The 16,667-nt window shown below is 43.7% G+C and overlaps 1 protein-coding gene across 6 annotated transcripts in view; it reads right to left on the bottom strand.

Moving 5' to 3' along the window:
- The window catches only part of Slc9b2 (solute carrier family 9 member B2), a 50,162-nt gene that overhangs the window by 31,991 nt on the left and 1,504 nt on the right, over positions 1-16,667 (bottom strand). For 2 of the 6 annotated variants that reach the window (XM_033756246.1, XM_033756247.1), the window contains exons 1-3: positions 16,097-16,661; positions 4,284-4,427; positions 3,530-3,698 (exon numbers count right to left, since the gene is read on the bottom strand). In XM_033756246.1, the coding sequence (XP_033612137.1) occupies positions 3,530-3,698; positions 4,284-4,373 (259 nt within the window). In that variant the 5' untranslated portion in view covers positions 4,374-4,427; positions 16,097-16,661. Of the gene's footprint in view, positions 1-3,529; positions 3,699-4,283; positions 4,428-4,532; positions 4,666-16,096; positions 16,662-16,667 lie in introns of those variants that run through there. The other 4 variants (XM_033756245.1, XM_033756242.1, XM_033756243.1 and 1 more) reach the window with 3 other exon arrangements.

The raw sequence follows: 16,667 nt of genomic DNA, 5'->3' as shown, positions 1-16,667 counted from the left end.
TTTTTTTTTTTTTTTTTTTTTTTTTTTTGGTACTGGGGATCGAACTTGGGATCTCGGGTTTGCCAGGCAGGTGGCAGCACCACTGAACTAAATCCCCGGCCCTAGGATTTATGTATTTTTAAAAACTGATTCTGGAAAGTTGTCTTTATTTCTTCAAATATTTCTAGCCCATGGTCCCTGTTTTCTGTAAGAAGTCTGGACACCTGTGCTGTTTACAAGTTGCTAAGCCTCACATTTCACATATTTGTTTACTGCCTTCTGGGTAATCTCTTCAGCTCTAGTTAGTTGCTATTTTTCCAATTTTATTTTCACTTACTCTGCTACCTACTCTGTCCTTTGGGTTTTAAATTTCTATTATCGTCCTGTATCTTTCATTTTCAGAACTCAAGTTGGTTCTTATTCAGATGTTAAATTTTAATAGCTATTTCTTTGAATTTCTATTTATTCTTCCTTTTTAACTTCTTTACATATACAAAAATTCTATTTTATAATGCAAAATTATAAAATCTCTATTGGATTTAGCTCAGTGGCCCCATGCCTTGCAAGCACAAGGTTCTGAGTTTGATCCCTGATACAATATATGTATCACTGGAAAAATTCAGGATATTAGCCGCCCTCTTGCTCAAAGAAATTCTTCAAAGAATCTGTTCAAATAAAGAACCAGCTGATAGCATTTTCAGAACTCATGAAGCTAAAAGTGGGAAAATAAGCTGTAGCAATTTTGCCGTACAACACAAGCATTGTTGTGTATGGTATTTAATCATGCCCCTTTAGCTACAGATGTAGGACTGAATGAAGAAAACTTCAGAACAACCTCAAAATTTAAAAGACCTTCATTCCCCTTGTTTGAAATTAATTTTAATGCACTATTCCTTCTATTGTATATGAGGACTTGACGTTTTAAAGTTTTTTTTTTTTTTTTTAACAATGAGCCTCCCCTCTACCTTTATGTATAGGTTTGAATGTGATAAAGTTCAAACCTAGGTTGACTATGAATTTTCCAGGTAGGGTCTGCATTTGTCTCTACCGTGTGCTTTATAAATTTACAGCTCAGGGCCCCTGGAGATACAAACTGGGATTGAGTTTTTTTCTGTAAATTGAGAGTACAAATCAGGATAAATTTACCCATTTTTAGCTGAGACTCCCCACAATACAGACAGGTTTAGCCACAGGCCTCACTGCCAAGCAGGTTTACCACCAGCTCATGGCCCTGGTCCAGCCCTGCGAAGACATAGGACATCATTTCTGCTGTTACCCAGGCAGGCGATCTCTGGATTTCTGTGTGCTCACGGGTCTCAAACCCACTTTCCGCTTCACCATGGCTTGGTAGAAACCTCCAGGCTGAAAGCCAGCTTGCCCCCTTATTTATCTCTCCTATTTGTATTTCAGTTTGGTTTCTGATAACTGCTTTCTTGATAGATCAACAGTTTATTTATTTTTGGTACCGGGGATTGAATTCAGGACCTTGCACTTGCAAGGCAGGCAGAAGAACTGCAGAGCTAAATTCCCAATCCAACAGTACATTTAAATGGGGTTAACGTATTGTTTTCAGATATTACTACTGGTTTAAGTGACAGGACTATTGATTGGGCCTCATGAGTGCTGTTGTAGTGTAGTTTGTTTTCAAATCATATCATGTTTACCCTTTGTGTCTGTTTTATTGTAAATATTTTAACTAGAAATGTGCCACATTTTAAAAGGTAAAAGTTAGAAAAATAATAAAAAGGACAGAAAAGGTATTGAATTATCTGTGGCCCTAATCAGCTAGTGTATATTCTGGAACCAGATTATCACTACGTGCCCAACTAAAGTTTGAGATTTTCTCTCATGCTAGTTCACAACCTTACTTGATTTCATTAAAAACATGTCCAGAGTCTAAAATATAACACATTGTACTTGGCTTTTATGGTCCCAGATGAAGACGATAACAACATTTTCTAAAGTTCCCAGCTGCAGTTTAGCTATGAAGAATTATGCCCCATTTTTCAGTAATCAGCACAGAGAGGCCATATGTTCACTCCAGTGATGATATTATTTCTCAACGCTATTTTTGAAATTGTCTCTAGATTTGTCATTATAGACAATTTTCAAATTCCTTGTCCCTTTTCCTACTATATGCCTACATTTCTTAACATACAGAGGGTGATCAAAATATATGGTGAGTGGTTAAATTAAAAATTTATTACAGTACAAGACACACTGGCATTACTCTCCCTCGACCTACTCCTCCCGCCCTGGCTTGAACACACCTATCCCATAGTCCTTGCCATTTTCTGACGCAGCACTCAAAGTGAGTACGTTTATGAGGTGTGGTCAAAAATATGGTCAATGTCACTGCCAAGCACCACCCCACGGAAAGGCAGCTCGTAAAAACATCACGTGTGAGGGCCGGGGGTGTAGCTCGGCGGCTCCATGTCTGCTGCACAAGCGCAAGGTCCTGAGTTTGATCCCCGGTACCGGAAAAAAAAACAAAACAAAACAAACCATCACGCTTGTCCGCTTCTACCTTATTCACCAGTTCCTGCACCATGTGACTTCTGGCTGCTCTCCAAAGTCAAAATGACTGTGCAAAATAAGCATTTAAATCAATTCAGGACACTGAGGCAGCGAAGATGGAACAGCTAAAGACACTCACAGAAGAGGACTTCAAGAAATGCCTCAGAAAGTGGCAACATCGATGGGTTCCGTGTACTGGAAGCCAGGGAAAGTATTTTGAGAAGAACAATGGCAATGTGTCTTTTACTGAAATAATTTTTAAAAATCTGAACACTTACCAGATTTCTTTGAACACGCCTAACACGTAATACAAACACAATACACACACACACACACACACACACACACACACACACTCTTCCTTTTTGAAAATGGCATCACTGAACATGAACATCCATTTGTTTACCCAATTTATAATATAATTATCTTTGGCTGCTTCCAAAAGCCAAATCCATTCCTAAAAAAGAAATAGCCCAATAGTAAAATATTCAAAACAGAGCTGAGATAAATTTGCCCTTCCCCCAAATCTTGAAAGTATTTTTAAAAACTGGCAGCCCTATGGCAGTAAGTTGAGCTACAAACCAAGATCTTTACTTATGAAATGACAGGATCATTTGGAAATAGAAATTGAACTATCTTCACTAAAACAGTAGCTAAACGAGTTTAACAGTCACAACAACTGACATTTATGTAATACTTTTCCATTTATAAGTGATGTCACAAACATTTTTTCCCCAGAGCCCTTGAGTAATCCTGCAGGCCTACTCAGGTACAGAAAAGCCACAGTCCCTTGATTTCCGTTCTGTCTCTGCCCATGGTGGTCGTGTAAGCTTTGGGTGAGGACACCGGGACCCTCTTAGCCTGGCCCTTGAGTGGCTGCGTGGAGCACAGCCAAGGACCACGGTGGCCGTTCACCTAGTTGTTCTGATGTGAGGGAGAAACAAATTGCTTTTGTCCCCTGAACAATATGATTTTGGAATCTCACCGCACCTGTGACCGCTCTTTCCTGTGCCCCTCCTTACCGCACACCTACCATTTGTGACGCTTCTGCCCAGCAAGCCGTGAGGAGGGCAGGCCAGTGCCCGTCTCAGTCCCTGCAGACAGTGAGACCCATTTGGGATTTCCTGTAGCTTCTTTTCATGGCTGTTCAGTAGGTTACTCCCTTCAGTGGCTTCGCTTCCATCTACAACTTTCTCTTGTACCTAAAGGAATTTTAAAAAAATTCTTAGAACTGTTTGTTTCCTACATCTTTACACTTGCAAGATGCTTTTACTAGAACCAAAGATCACACTTTATAAGAAAACTGTACAACTTTTATTACTAACACATGAGCAAGTGCTTGGGACAAGCCCTGCATGTGCAGTATTTAGCACTGGGTCATGACTTTTAGAATGTTAAATGCTTGAGTCACATAAAATAAACTGCATTATGTTTTCACTATGGTACTGGGCAATAGTTGGTACATAACTAAAGTGGCTCAGGAAAACAACCATCTGTGCTAAAACCAATTCACATTCATCCCTCTACTTGAAATTAAGCAGCAGAAAGAGGGAAGAAACCCGGATCATCCTAGGATTAAGCCAGGAGCACCAGGAACACAGGCTCTGCCAGCCAAAGGCAGGAGGGTGGTGGCAGCCTTAGGTGGGAAAGCAGGGTTTCATGCTTAGGGGCAGAGATCCGGGAGAACTGTTAGCTGAGTGTAACAACACAGCCATTAAGGACGGGAAATGATAGTCCTTTCCTTAAAGGAGTGACTGGGATGTTCAGTGTTTGACCCCAGGCTTTACCTGTGCTCCCTGAGGCCCAGCGGCCCTGAAGTTCGTCTCTCTGGGCAGCTCCCAGTCATCACATTCGATGGGCTTGTCCTTGTCCCCCATGACTTGTGATTATGAAGAAGACAACACAACACAGGGAGAGCAGCGAGCTCTGTTCTGGAGGAGACAGTACAGAGACAGAGCAGTATGCTGAAGATCTTTGGAAGTAAATTGTACTTTTTTCTTCCCTTTGCACTCTGAGCCAGGTGCTGGGGCGCACACCTGAAACGCCAGCAGTCTTGAAGTTGAGGCAGGAAGATCGCCACGGGTTGGGAGGCCAGTCTGGGCTACACAGTGAGGTAAAGGCCAACCCGTACCACACAGCGGGATTCTGTCTTTCAGTGAGAACCAAGACCTGTCATGTAAAGGTACAAGATCCCAATGATGAATGTAATTGTACTGTACACCTAAAATGTACCAATAAACTCAATAAAAGAAAAAAAAGATAATAAATAAATGAAAAAGAATTCTGAATGTTGAAAATATTTCAAGCTTTACTACTCTTACCCTTTCTTTGGATTCCAACAATTGTAATGATTTTTAAAATATGGCGAATGTTTAATTTTTAAAGATTTATTGTAGTAAAAGACCTATTCCCATTAATCTTCCTCAAAATGCTCCTCCTCATTTAAACACAATGCATTGTCCTTGCTACTTTCTGAAGTGGCTCACAGTTTCTATTCACAGCGGTTTCTGTCAAATAAAGACATTCTATTGTGTTCTCATTCAGTTTGTACCTGACACTGTGTGCTTCTGGCTCCTCCCCAAAGCCAAAATGACCGTGCAAGGTAAATGTTTTGAATCAATTCAGGACACCGAGGCAGTCAGGACAGTGCCACTAAAGACCCTCAGGAAAGAGGCCTCCAGAGCTGCTGCAGGAAGCGGCAAGTGTGTCTGAAGCAAGGCGAGGATTTTGAGGGGGATTCATGGCAATGTGTCTTTACTATAATAGTTCTTAAAAACTTAAATATTCAGTGTATTTTGTGATCAACTTCATATTATGTTCATTCTTAACTTCTTATTTCCCTTGAAAAAGTCTTTGCTGGCAATTCATGCTTTACTTTGTTTCGCACCCTGATTTTGGAGTTCTACTCCAAAACATTCTGAGCAATCTCACTACCGAACTTTCGCTAACGGGCCAAGCTGCTGAAGCAGCGAGACTCCAGGTAACTTTCCACAGGTGGTGTGAGGAACGAGTCACCGAAGGGAAACTGCTGGGCTCCGTCGTTTTCAAAGAAACCCAGTGTCACTCACTTCTTCCTGGTTCTTCTTTCTAAGTTAAAATTGAAAATACACCACCACTGATGAAGGTCCACAGGATCTTAGGCCCCCGTAGTGGGTGCTATGGTAGTCTCTTGCTAGGAGTCATTATGGGCAATTTTTAGACTGCCAAAACATGTCTTTTGTATTCCATAGACTTACGTATGCCAGGAAAGATAAACTCACACCTAGAAACCACAAAGCAGACTACAGGTTGGCCCAATAAATGCCCCTAACCCCTTCTCCCTTGATTCCCATGCTGTAGAGGGTGAGAAGCCAAACACTCCAATCCCTGGCCACTGCAGCAGCTCGACGTGGCCGTGTCACAGCTCCAGATGAGATGCAGGTGGGGGCCCCTGGCAAGGCATTCAGGTGAGCACACTCTTCACTCTTCGCCCTCCAACATCTCCCTTTCTCCTTCCCAGAATGATACAAGGCCTGGAGAAGCAGCCACCGACTTCCAACCACGAGAATGTGGGTTCTACACTCCGGACGGTGGGGGGGTCAGACAGGAGCTGGTCTCTGGGGACACCTTGGTGCAGCCCCCTTAGTCCTCCACTGCCACACAAGGATGCGACTGTTTAAGCCTCTGTTCCCATGTTTCCCTTTGGCTAGCACCCAAATTCAACCCCTGTGCATAGGTACAATGAGCATTATGGTAGAGGTAGAAAAAGAAAACTCCAAATCTGAATAATGTAATAAAAATTATGTAAGAGCAAAATGAACTCAAGACATATTTGCATGGTTAATATGTGCCAGACATTGCGCTAGGCCACAAAGACCAAGATGAATTAGACAAGATCCCCTTCCTCAAGAAATCAGTTTCTTAGTTTAACAACATGCAAGAGGTTTGCCTTTAAGTCAAAGAATTGCATAACATTGTATCTCCGCCACCACCATTTCGTACCTGACAAAACAATGTGAGCCAGGGATGCATCTCACACAACTGTCAGTTTTGATTATAATTCTCTATGAAATATAGAATGTGAGAATTTAAAAACTTGAAATTTATAACCATACTCTTGTCACATCTGGAAGCAACTATTTCTCTGAAGCCAGTGTGAGGTGGTTTCACATCACTTCCCACGCAATGAACCCTCAGTTGCAACAGCCACACCTGCATAGGACCTAAATGATCTTCTGTGAAATAACACAAAGGTGTTTCTGCACCTTCAAGCCAACTGACCAACAAGGTTTGGCGTGTGAGCACCAGTTCTGCACTGTGGTGACAAAATATCTGCCAAACAGCTTAAAAGTGGAAAAGAGAAAAGTTTCAGAGGTTCCAGTCCATGGTTCGGGGCTTCACTGCCTTTAGGGCCGTGGTGAGGAAGAAACATCATGGCAGACGGGTGTGGTGAAGGAAAAGCTGCTCACTCCCTGGCGGTGGGCAGCACGGGGTGGGGGTGAGGGGACGAAAAGAGCCAGAGGGGTGGGGTGGGGAGGGTCCTGGCCCCCAACCCTGAAGTCCATCCAGCTAGGAGCTCCCCAGTGGACGAGCCTGCGAGTGCTCTCGTGGCCAGGCTGTGCCTCTGAACACTGCTGCACCACCTCGGGGGAGAGTGCACAGTTAAACATAACAAAGGGAAACATTTTCTGCTTTAAAAGAAATCAAAATATATGGTAAACATAGAGTTATTTTTTTAAATAACTCTAGGAAATGTTAAATAATTAGGAAATGTTAAAGTAAAAAATCTGGCAGTCAATAAAATAGGTGTCAGTGATTCACAAAATTAAGTGCAATGCATTCTTTTTCAATAGTGCCAGTGAAATGCCTTATTTTTCCCCATTTTCATGGAAGACTTTAAAATGCAAACACTAAACCCTTTCCTTGATCCTGGAGAAGGTTCGAGAGAGCTGCTAGGGCTAAAGTGTGGGGGAAACACAGAGAAACTGGATGCTTTCTACAAAACCAGGAATCACAGATTAACAGAATAATAAAATCTGGGGGCACCCTTGCATAAGTTATGAAATCCTCTCCCTTTAACATTCACATGAGAAAACTAAGCTGGCTGGCCAGGCACGGTGCGACATGCCTGTAATCCCAGACACTTAGGAGGCTGGTGCAGGAGAAGGCAAGTTTGAGGCCAGCCGGGGCAGCTCAGCCAGACCCTGTCTCAAAGCAAAAAATGGCTGGGCATGTAGCTCAGCACTCAGCAGTAATAAAAACAAACAAACAAACAAACAAACAAACAAAAAAACAAGCCAACTAAAGCCTAAGGAAGCTAGGTAGCTTTTCTTAAAGAACACAGCCAGGATGTGAGGGCGATGTGGCTGCAATACCTGTCACCCCACTGGTCACTTGGGTTGACCTGGCTGGCCAGGCAGAGGTCCCCTTCCTCCCTCACCGCTCCATGTGCATCCCTCCTGAGTGTCTGAGGAGCTGCACTCCCCTGCTGGAACCTCCAAACAAGCTCTCACCTGACAGAGCCAGTATGAGCCATGCTTGATAGAATCGTGTGAACAGCTGTGAAACAAGATTTCCACCCAATCAGTGCATGATGTCTCCAGCCTATGCCATGTTTTAAAAACCTCACTCATCCATACCCATATTGAATTACAACTTTTAAAACACATTCCAAGAGCAAATATCAATACTTTTATTTTCTACTTTGTACTATCTTCAATTTTACTTCAAATGCTAACATTTTACAGACCTCGTAAGTTCAGCAAACAACATGAATTCAATCAGATTTCTGTGGCCAAATCCAGATTTCTATGGAGCAGTGAGTGCTGACCTTGGCCAAGGGCGTGGCTGTGAGGCTGACCTGACCGCCCACCAGCTCATGTTAGCAGACAAATGTTTTCTACAAGTAAGAGCAAAGGCTGTTCATGACTCTAGCATAACCAATATTCAGAATTTTCTACAAGATGGATGCACACAGAAACTATCTGGGCTTCATTTGAACTTTAATTTCTAGTATTAGGGACGTATGCCATTAAAATTATAGAGCTGTGAACTCGAAAGAAATAGGCTCCCCCATCTTTCACACGTGGGAAAAAACTACACTTCGATCAAGACTAAAAACAGATGTACATATGTAAATGTGTGTAAGTCAACAGGAAAAAACAAGTCTCTTAAGAGGTAGCCGTTGAAAAGGGAAATGGCATCTGGTTAGATTGTTTTCATTTTTCTTTTCTATATTTCTGTATCATTAAGATTTTGAGAAGATGCTCTTATACATTTTAAAACACATTTAAAAAGACAATCTGTGCAATTCTTCGCTTTAGAGAGAAGAAAGTGACACAGACTTCCTTGGAAATAGTATCCTTCATAGATAACATTTGGTGATTTTATTTTGGATAACATAATTCCACCTGCCACAATTGAAGGACATTTTTTTTTCATTTTGTGGCCTTCAAAATAGACAGTGGAGCTGCCTAGAATCTTCTACAGCAGTAATTTTCAAACACTTTCCATCCAAAAAGTTTCCATCAACTGAACCTTTATCTGTACATCCAGCAAGAAGAACGAATAAAGGCGCGATGCAGCTCGCTCGTGTGCCTATTCACCTGGTCCCTCCGAGGGGCCGCCCTTTGGAAAACACTTCAGCCCTCCCCACCCAGAGATCTGAGTATTACATCAGACTTCTCTGTTTCAGGTTATTCTACCAACCTCAATGTTTTAAAGTGCTATCGGAAGTATCTCAGAGGAAGTAAAGGGCCTATCAACTTACAAACGTTTATAGGTCCTTGGTCCAGTGAGACTGCACTTACTGCTATGAACTGAGGACCACTCCGAGCTGCCATCTGGTTCCCTTGCTGCTGTTGTCCGTGGGAGGGACAGGCCAACATTTAGCAGGGTTACCTTACTGGGAATGTACATTATTGCTTGCCACCCTTGAATGTATGTTCCTTACAAACTTCAGATGTTGGGACTTAACCCCAGGGACAAGCACGGGGACTTGGGTGTGATGCAGCCATGAACAGTCCACCCTCACGGACGGGGCCGGAAGAGGCTGGAAGGAACGGTCTGGTCCCTTGTGCTGTCCAGCCATGTGAGAGCACAGTTCATTCGTTTCTCTACCTCTGAAATCACGGAGCAGGCCCTCACCAGACACCAAAGTGCAGGAGCCCTCATTTGGGGGCCCCAAATAATTTGGAGACCTCAGAAATGAGAGAAATACATTTCGACTGCTGCATTTCTAAGTTACCCAGTTTGGGGTATTGTGTAATAGCAGCAGGAGCAGACTAAGAAGCATGTGTGAGCCAGGCTCCTGCATTTAAAAGAGCATCACCATGGCTGTTGTTTAAATATTCTGTAACGATAACACAAACCAGTCCTCCTGCCTTTACTGTGCACCGCTCGTGTGCCGAACGCAAAGGTTCTTGGTCTCACACGTATATCTGTGGAGCAAACACTGCAGCAGTTTCTGGACTGCTTTATCAACTCTGATCTAATGCTTATTCCCCAGAAGAGCCCTACCACATCAGGCCACAGAGGGTTTACACTTCTCTTGTGACGAAGAATATTTAACTCCCTGAGAATGACCCGACCTCAAAGGGGCAGGTGTGTCCACTACAGGGGCCCAAGTTACTGAAGGAAAACACCTGATATTTATTTGGTTAATTATCTGATGATGGGGCGATGCCTCATGAAGGAAAACACTATGTAATGAGATGAATACAAGGAAATTATCCCAGGTAAGAAGCCAATTTCTTTTCCTCTCTTTCCTTTCTCCCTATGAAGGGCAAATGTATTAGAGTTTACAATATTACTTTTTGGTTATGCTGAAATCAACATCTCAGAGCCAGAAGCTCCCCAAGCATGGTAGACATGACTTTCTCCTATCTAAGCCATTTGGTCAGGTGTGGAGGGTGGCGGGCTTCTTCCTCGGCTCTCAGGATAAAATCAGCATTGGCTGGACCAGTCTCTGTAGCGCCATTCCTTGGAGGTCTAGGCCTGAGAATGATTTGTTTTTTGCCAAGGAGTTTTCAGCAAAGCTGCTGGGTTTCAGTGGGTAACACGTTCCTGACTTATAAGTGATAGAAAGACAAGAAGAAAACTTCTCCTCCTTTTGTCTTTACACATCACATGTGTGGGGTTGTATGGGAACTGTGTTTCTTGGGAATCTAGTGGCCAACACTCATCTAGGAAGGAAGTCAAGATTAGCCAATCACAGAAAGCAGCCTACAGCCCTGTCACCTGTCCCTGGGCTCCCAAATAAGCGCTGGACCTGGTTACTTCCACATGTCTTGTGTGAGAAAGGAAATGTATACATTTATTTTAGTATTTAACTTTACTAGTATATGTCTGTGATACACAACAATAACATTCATCTCGGGGAACTGGTACACACCTACATATTGCATCTTAAGAATGTGTATACCGAAGGGAATGGGCCAAATGTCCTGCACGGATGAGCAAGGTCTACTCAGGGCTCTCTGGCTTCCTGACCTGCTGCAAACTCTCCCTCGGGGAGAAATGATAAGAACACTGCCTTTGTGCTGACATTTCTCAAAAATTTCCAGAAAAATAACATTTTAGAAGCTACAAAACAGTGCCAAACTTTTGCATCAATCGAAATGATAGAAATTGTAAAAGTGTCTGTTTGCTGTCCTTCTAGCCCTGTAGTTATGCGATTTGAAAACTGAATGGAAAAAGCGAGGCTTATAAACATTTGACTCTTCTCTAAATTTCTACTCATGAAATAAATAAAACTACAACCACCACCAAGCGCTGCTCCTGCTCCTGCATGGACTTCCGTTTCTTGCTTCTTCTTCTTCTTGTAAAGTTCTAGTAGTCATTCAAAATCAAATTTGAATGTCACCTTCCCAATTAGCATTTCCTAACTCTGCAAAGCTTCCATTGATTTTTCTCTGAGGACTCATTTGTTCATTTACTCATGTGTTTACCAAACACCTGCATGCTCTTGCTCCATTCTGGCCCTTGTTGAAGTGATTTTTAAGGGAAGTGTCTTACACAGTTCCCATACTCAGAGCCGACAATTGGAGCAGCAGTGATAAACTCTTGGCTGGCTGCCTCATGGGCTGTGCTGAGCTCCCACTGCAGGCACAGGAGCCAGCAACCTGGTCCCTTACCAATCTGTGACCTTCACAAACAGGTCCTGGGTTTCTGTGGTGTGCGCAGCACAAAGATACAAAGATGCGTGAGACATAGTGTGTGCTTTTCCGGGGAGGAACCAGGACTAGTCTGTCATTAAACCTGTTTCCTCTGCTGCCCTGCTGTCAGCGTCCCCTGTCTCCTTAGAGGGTCTGTGCAGACGTGGCTGAGGCCTGACCACACTTTTCCTTTTCCAGTACCAGGGATCGAACTCTGGACCTTGCACTTGCAAGGCAGGCGCTGCACCACTGAGCTAAACCCCTGGCCCTTGGCCACATTTGGGCCCAGAGAATGCATGCTATTTCCACCGCTCCTCCCAAGTTCTCAGGATGTTGATGCCACCCTGAAAAAGGAGTCTGGGACCCTGGGTGTCAGGTGAGCACCCGCCTGGACCTTACCCGGTGCGAATAAGATTTCACAGTGTGCAGTTGTGAAAGCTCATGTTCCCTTGTGGGAATTTAATACCGATGTAAGCAGTGTGGGAACAAATAGCAGGGACAGACTTGCCTGTGTGGCTGGCTGGGGGTCACAAGACACTGGAGTTAAGCCCTGAAAAGGCAAGCATTTCAGGCAAAGGAACCACAAAGGTCGCTGCGTGCAAAGGCAGGTCTGTGTAGGGACTGTGCACGCGTGTGTCGTAACCAGACCACAGCAGTGTGTGAGGTGAGAATCCACAGAGGAAGACGCTGGGTCCACCCTCGTGCTGCAGCCGGGGGGAGGTACTTAAGCACCGTGGAGGAGCTTCTGCGTGTGGGGATGGGGATCGGGCTGTGTCCTTCAAACCCTAAAACTGTCAGGCGCCTCAGAGTCCCAACAGGGGCCTGGCCACTGACTTCCCTTCATTAGGAGCCAGGCATGCACCAGAGTGAGGAGACCGAGGGGCTCTGTTAAGCTCACACTTCAATGAGACTCAGAAAAAAGAAGACAGTGACATTTAAAGACAAACAAGCTTTTATGCTGACCAAACATACCTGATAACTTTACAAAGTTATTAAACCACTCTAGAACTCTTTGCAATTGGGTTTCTGAATACCTAGGACGGCAAAATACTGAGAACACCTGCTCACTACACAGGCACCCTCCCAGGGAGCACCGTTCCCCACACTCTGTCTCCAGGCCTTGGATAAAAAGACGAGTCTTTTCCCCCCAGAGGAACAATGTTCTACCAGTGGGGTTTGTGTACTTGACCAAGGATGAGCAGCACACAAATTATCAACAGGACTAATAGTTGGTCATGAACCAGATATAAGAGAATCTTTTATTAAAGTACTCTGTAAATAGTTGCTTTTTTGGGTTTTGGTTTTTTTTTTTTTTTTTTTGAGACAGGGTCTCACTATGTAGTTCAAGCTGCTCCTGAATTTACTATGTATCCCCGGCTGGCTTCAAACTCACAGCAATCCTCCTGCCTCAGCCTCCCAAGTGCTGGGATTACAGATATGCACTACCACACCCAGCTTGCTTTGGTTTTCTGAGACAGGGTCTTGCAAAATAGTTCAGCCTTGATTTCACTATGGAGCCAAGGCTGGCCTCAAACTCATGGCGATCCTCCTACCTCAGTCTCCCCAGTGTTGGGATTATAAGAATGTGCCACCATGCCTGGCTATCAGTAAATATTTTTAAATGAATATATGTTTTGCACTGTACTTGTAGAACGAGATATTTCAAAGCTCTACTCTGGGAGTAACAAATGCCTTCGGCAAGAGAAAGAAATAAAAGGGATGTGTACAAGAAAGGAAGTCACACTATCCATATTTGCAGATGACATGATCCTTTAAACACAAAACCCATGAAATTCCATCAAAAGACTCCTAGAACTAGTAAACAAATTCAGCAAGGTAGCAGTATACAAAAATCAATAGCATTTCTGTATACTATAATGGGCCCACTGAGAAAGAAATTAGGAAAACAATACCATTTGCAATAGCATCAAGAAAAATGAATGCTTAGAGTCGGGTGTGGTGGTGCACCCCTGTAATCCCAGCACTCGGGAGGCTGAGGCAGGAAGATCTCTGTGAGTTCAAGACCAGCCTGAGCTACAAAGTGGGTTCCAGGTCATTCTCAACTTACATAGTGAGACCCTGTCTCAAAAAACAAAACAAAACAAAAAAAGAGATGCATAGGAATTAACCTAGTACAGAAAGTGAAAGACCAGGAAAAAAATGAAAAACAAAACAAAACAAAACAAAAACTCCATTTCCGAAAAAGGAGACAGAAGATGACACCAGAAAATGAAAAGATGTTCCCTGTTCTTGGATAGGTAGAACAAATTTTGCCAAGATGGCCACATTATGAAAAGTGACATAGACTTAACGCAATCCTAACGAAAATACCAACAACATTCCTCACTGAACCAGAAAAAAGAATCCTAAAATTCATATGGAACCAGAAGAGACACAGAGTAGCAAAAATAATCTTGCGCAACAACAGCAAAGCAGGAAATATCACAATCCAGAATTTCCAGTTACATTACAAAGCTACAATAAAAAGAACAGCATGGTATTGGCACAAAAGGAGACAGGATCAGTGGAACAGAACAGAGGATGCCAAAACTGACCTTGGAGAAAGAGGCCACAAACATGCCCTGGATGAAAGACAGCATCTTTAGTAAATGATGCAGGGAAAACTGGCTATCCACATGGAGAAGACTGAATCCAGACCCATATCTCTCACCATGTATAAAACTGAAAACCATAATGAAAATCTAAATTATTTAGATTTTTGAAAGAATCTACTGGAGGATAAAATAAATAAAAGTCATGGAAGATAGAGATGTAGGCAAGGACTTTCTGAACAGAATCCCAAATGTACAAGACATAACATCAAGAATCATCAACAAATGGGATCATGTCAAATCAAAAGCTTCTGCATAACAAATGAAAAAATCAACAGAGTAAAGAGAAAGCTACAGAAAGGGAAAATTTTTTTGCTGGCCACTCCTCAGACAAAGGACCAATATCCAGAATTAATAAAGTACTCAAAAAATTAGATCTCCCAAATAGAAGACCCAATGAAATAATGGGCAACTGAAATGAATAGATACTTCTCTGGAGAAGTACAAAAGGCCAATAAATACATGAAAAAATGCTCACTATCTCTGGCCATTAGAGAAATGCAGATTAAGACAACATTGAGATTCCAGCTTAATCAAGAATGAACGCCTAGCATCAAGAAATCAAATCATATTTAATACTGGCAAGGCTTCAGGAAAAGAACCCTGCATTACTGGTGGGAATACAAACTAGTACAACCACTAGGGAAATCAGAGTGGAGATTCCTCAAAACACTGAAACTAGAAATTCTATTGGAAACAGCCAGGTCTCTTCCTGAAGGGTGAAGACATCAGCTACTACCGTGATCTATGCACACCCAAGCTTACAAGCAGCACAACGCATAATAGGTAAACCCGGGAAGGGGCCTGTATGTCTATGAACAGACGAACGGGTAGCAAAAATGCAGTATTTTACAAAATGTAACACAACTCTGCCATAAAGGATAAAAGTCAGTCATCTGGGGCCGGGGATTTAGCTCAGCAGTTTAGGTCCTTGCAAGCACAAGGACCCCAGTTCAATCACTGGTACCAAAAAAAAAAAAAAAAAAAAAAAAAAAAAAAAAAAAAAAAGTAAGTCATCTGTAGGAAAACAGATGCAACCTGAGAAAATGTTAAGTGAAACGAATCAGACATAAGCTTAAATACAAATGATTTCTCTAATATGAGAAACCCAAAGTATAAATAACCACGAGATGGAGGGAAGGGGAGAAGATGGAGACCTAGACAGGATTAAGATGAGTCACCTATGGGGCTGGGGATTTAGCTCAGTGGTTCTGCCACCTGCCTTGCAAGTGCAAGGTTCTGGGTTCAATTTCTGGTACCAAAATAATAATAATAATAATAATAATAATAATATTATTATTATTATTATTATTATAAGATGTGTCACCTACGTGAATCAACTACCCACTATGAATGTAAACGTTATGTACTGCAAAAATGTACCAATAAAATTTTAAAAGAATTTATTTTTAAAGACAAGGCTTTTATGTTGACAAGCCACACCTGCTATCTTCCTAAGGTTATTAAAGACACTCTAGAGCTTATAATTGCGGTTTCCTAATACCCGAGCCATAGGACGGCAGAGAACACCCTCTCACTAGCCAGGCACCCACTCAGGGAACCCCACTTCCCAGTCTGTCCCCAGGCTTTAGGGGGAGACAGATGCAAGTCTTTTCCCCCCAGAGGAACGCTCGTTCTAGCAGCGCGGTCTGCACACTGACCAAGTTACCAACAGCACACACGTTATCAACAGGGCCAACCCGGAGCTGGTCGCGGGCCAGCCTCTGACACCTTCTGTTAAGAGTTTCTGCACTTGTTTTGAACTGGAGACCTGCTTCACACCGTGCTTGTGCAGTGTGGATTTCAGGGATCTAGCCTGTGACACCGGCTGGAGGACCCTCTTCCTCCCCTTACCTTGGAAACCCAAGCCACGTGGTCTCTTCTTGCTGGGCCCCAATTTGATACCCAGGCTCTGGCTGGAAGGAAGTGTGTCTGAGCACGTTTTGCCCCGGAGCAGGTAGGAAGGGATGAGACCCAACTTTCAGGCGCTCGCAGCATCGATGGATCGAGCCCCCGGGGTGCAAACGGGGGTCCCCGGCTCTGCTCCTCTCCTACAGGGCCTTCTGCGGGCCAGCGGGCTCAGCATCCTGCAGACTTTCAGGGTCGGGCACTGCGCAAGCCCAGAGCGCAGAGGCACGGCGTGGGCAGGTCCGCGGGCTCTGCCCTCCTTCAGGTGGAAACCTTGCGGTTAAGTCACACTCCGTCTCCTAGCTCGGGCCTGCTCTGCAGAGCAGATGCGCGGGGTGTGCGAGACTGAGTTCGTCCTGACCGTGGGAAGCGGGGTTACGGGGAGAACGACGCAGCAGCAGGAGGCGCGCAGGCTCCGCGACGTGGGGCGGGATACGCGCCGACCACGAGCGGCCCCGCATCCCACGGCCCAGGCTCGGGTGGGTCCCAGTGAGGGCTGTGACCTGGTCCAGAGCCC

This window comes from Fukomys damarensis, unplaced genomic scaffold (assembly GCF_012274545.1).
Source record: "Fukomys damarensis isolate Sample0158 unplaced genomic scaffold, DMR_v1.0_HiC HiC_scaffold_25, whole genome shotgun sequence".
Lineage (NCBI taxonomy): Eukaryota > Metazoa > Chordata > Mammalia > Rodentia > Bathyergidae > Fukomys > Fukomys damarensis.
The sequence above is the reverse complement of the archived record's forward strand: the minus strand, read 5'-3'. Positions and strand labels throughout refer to the sequence as shown.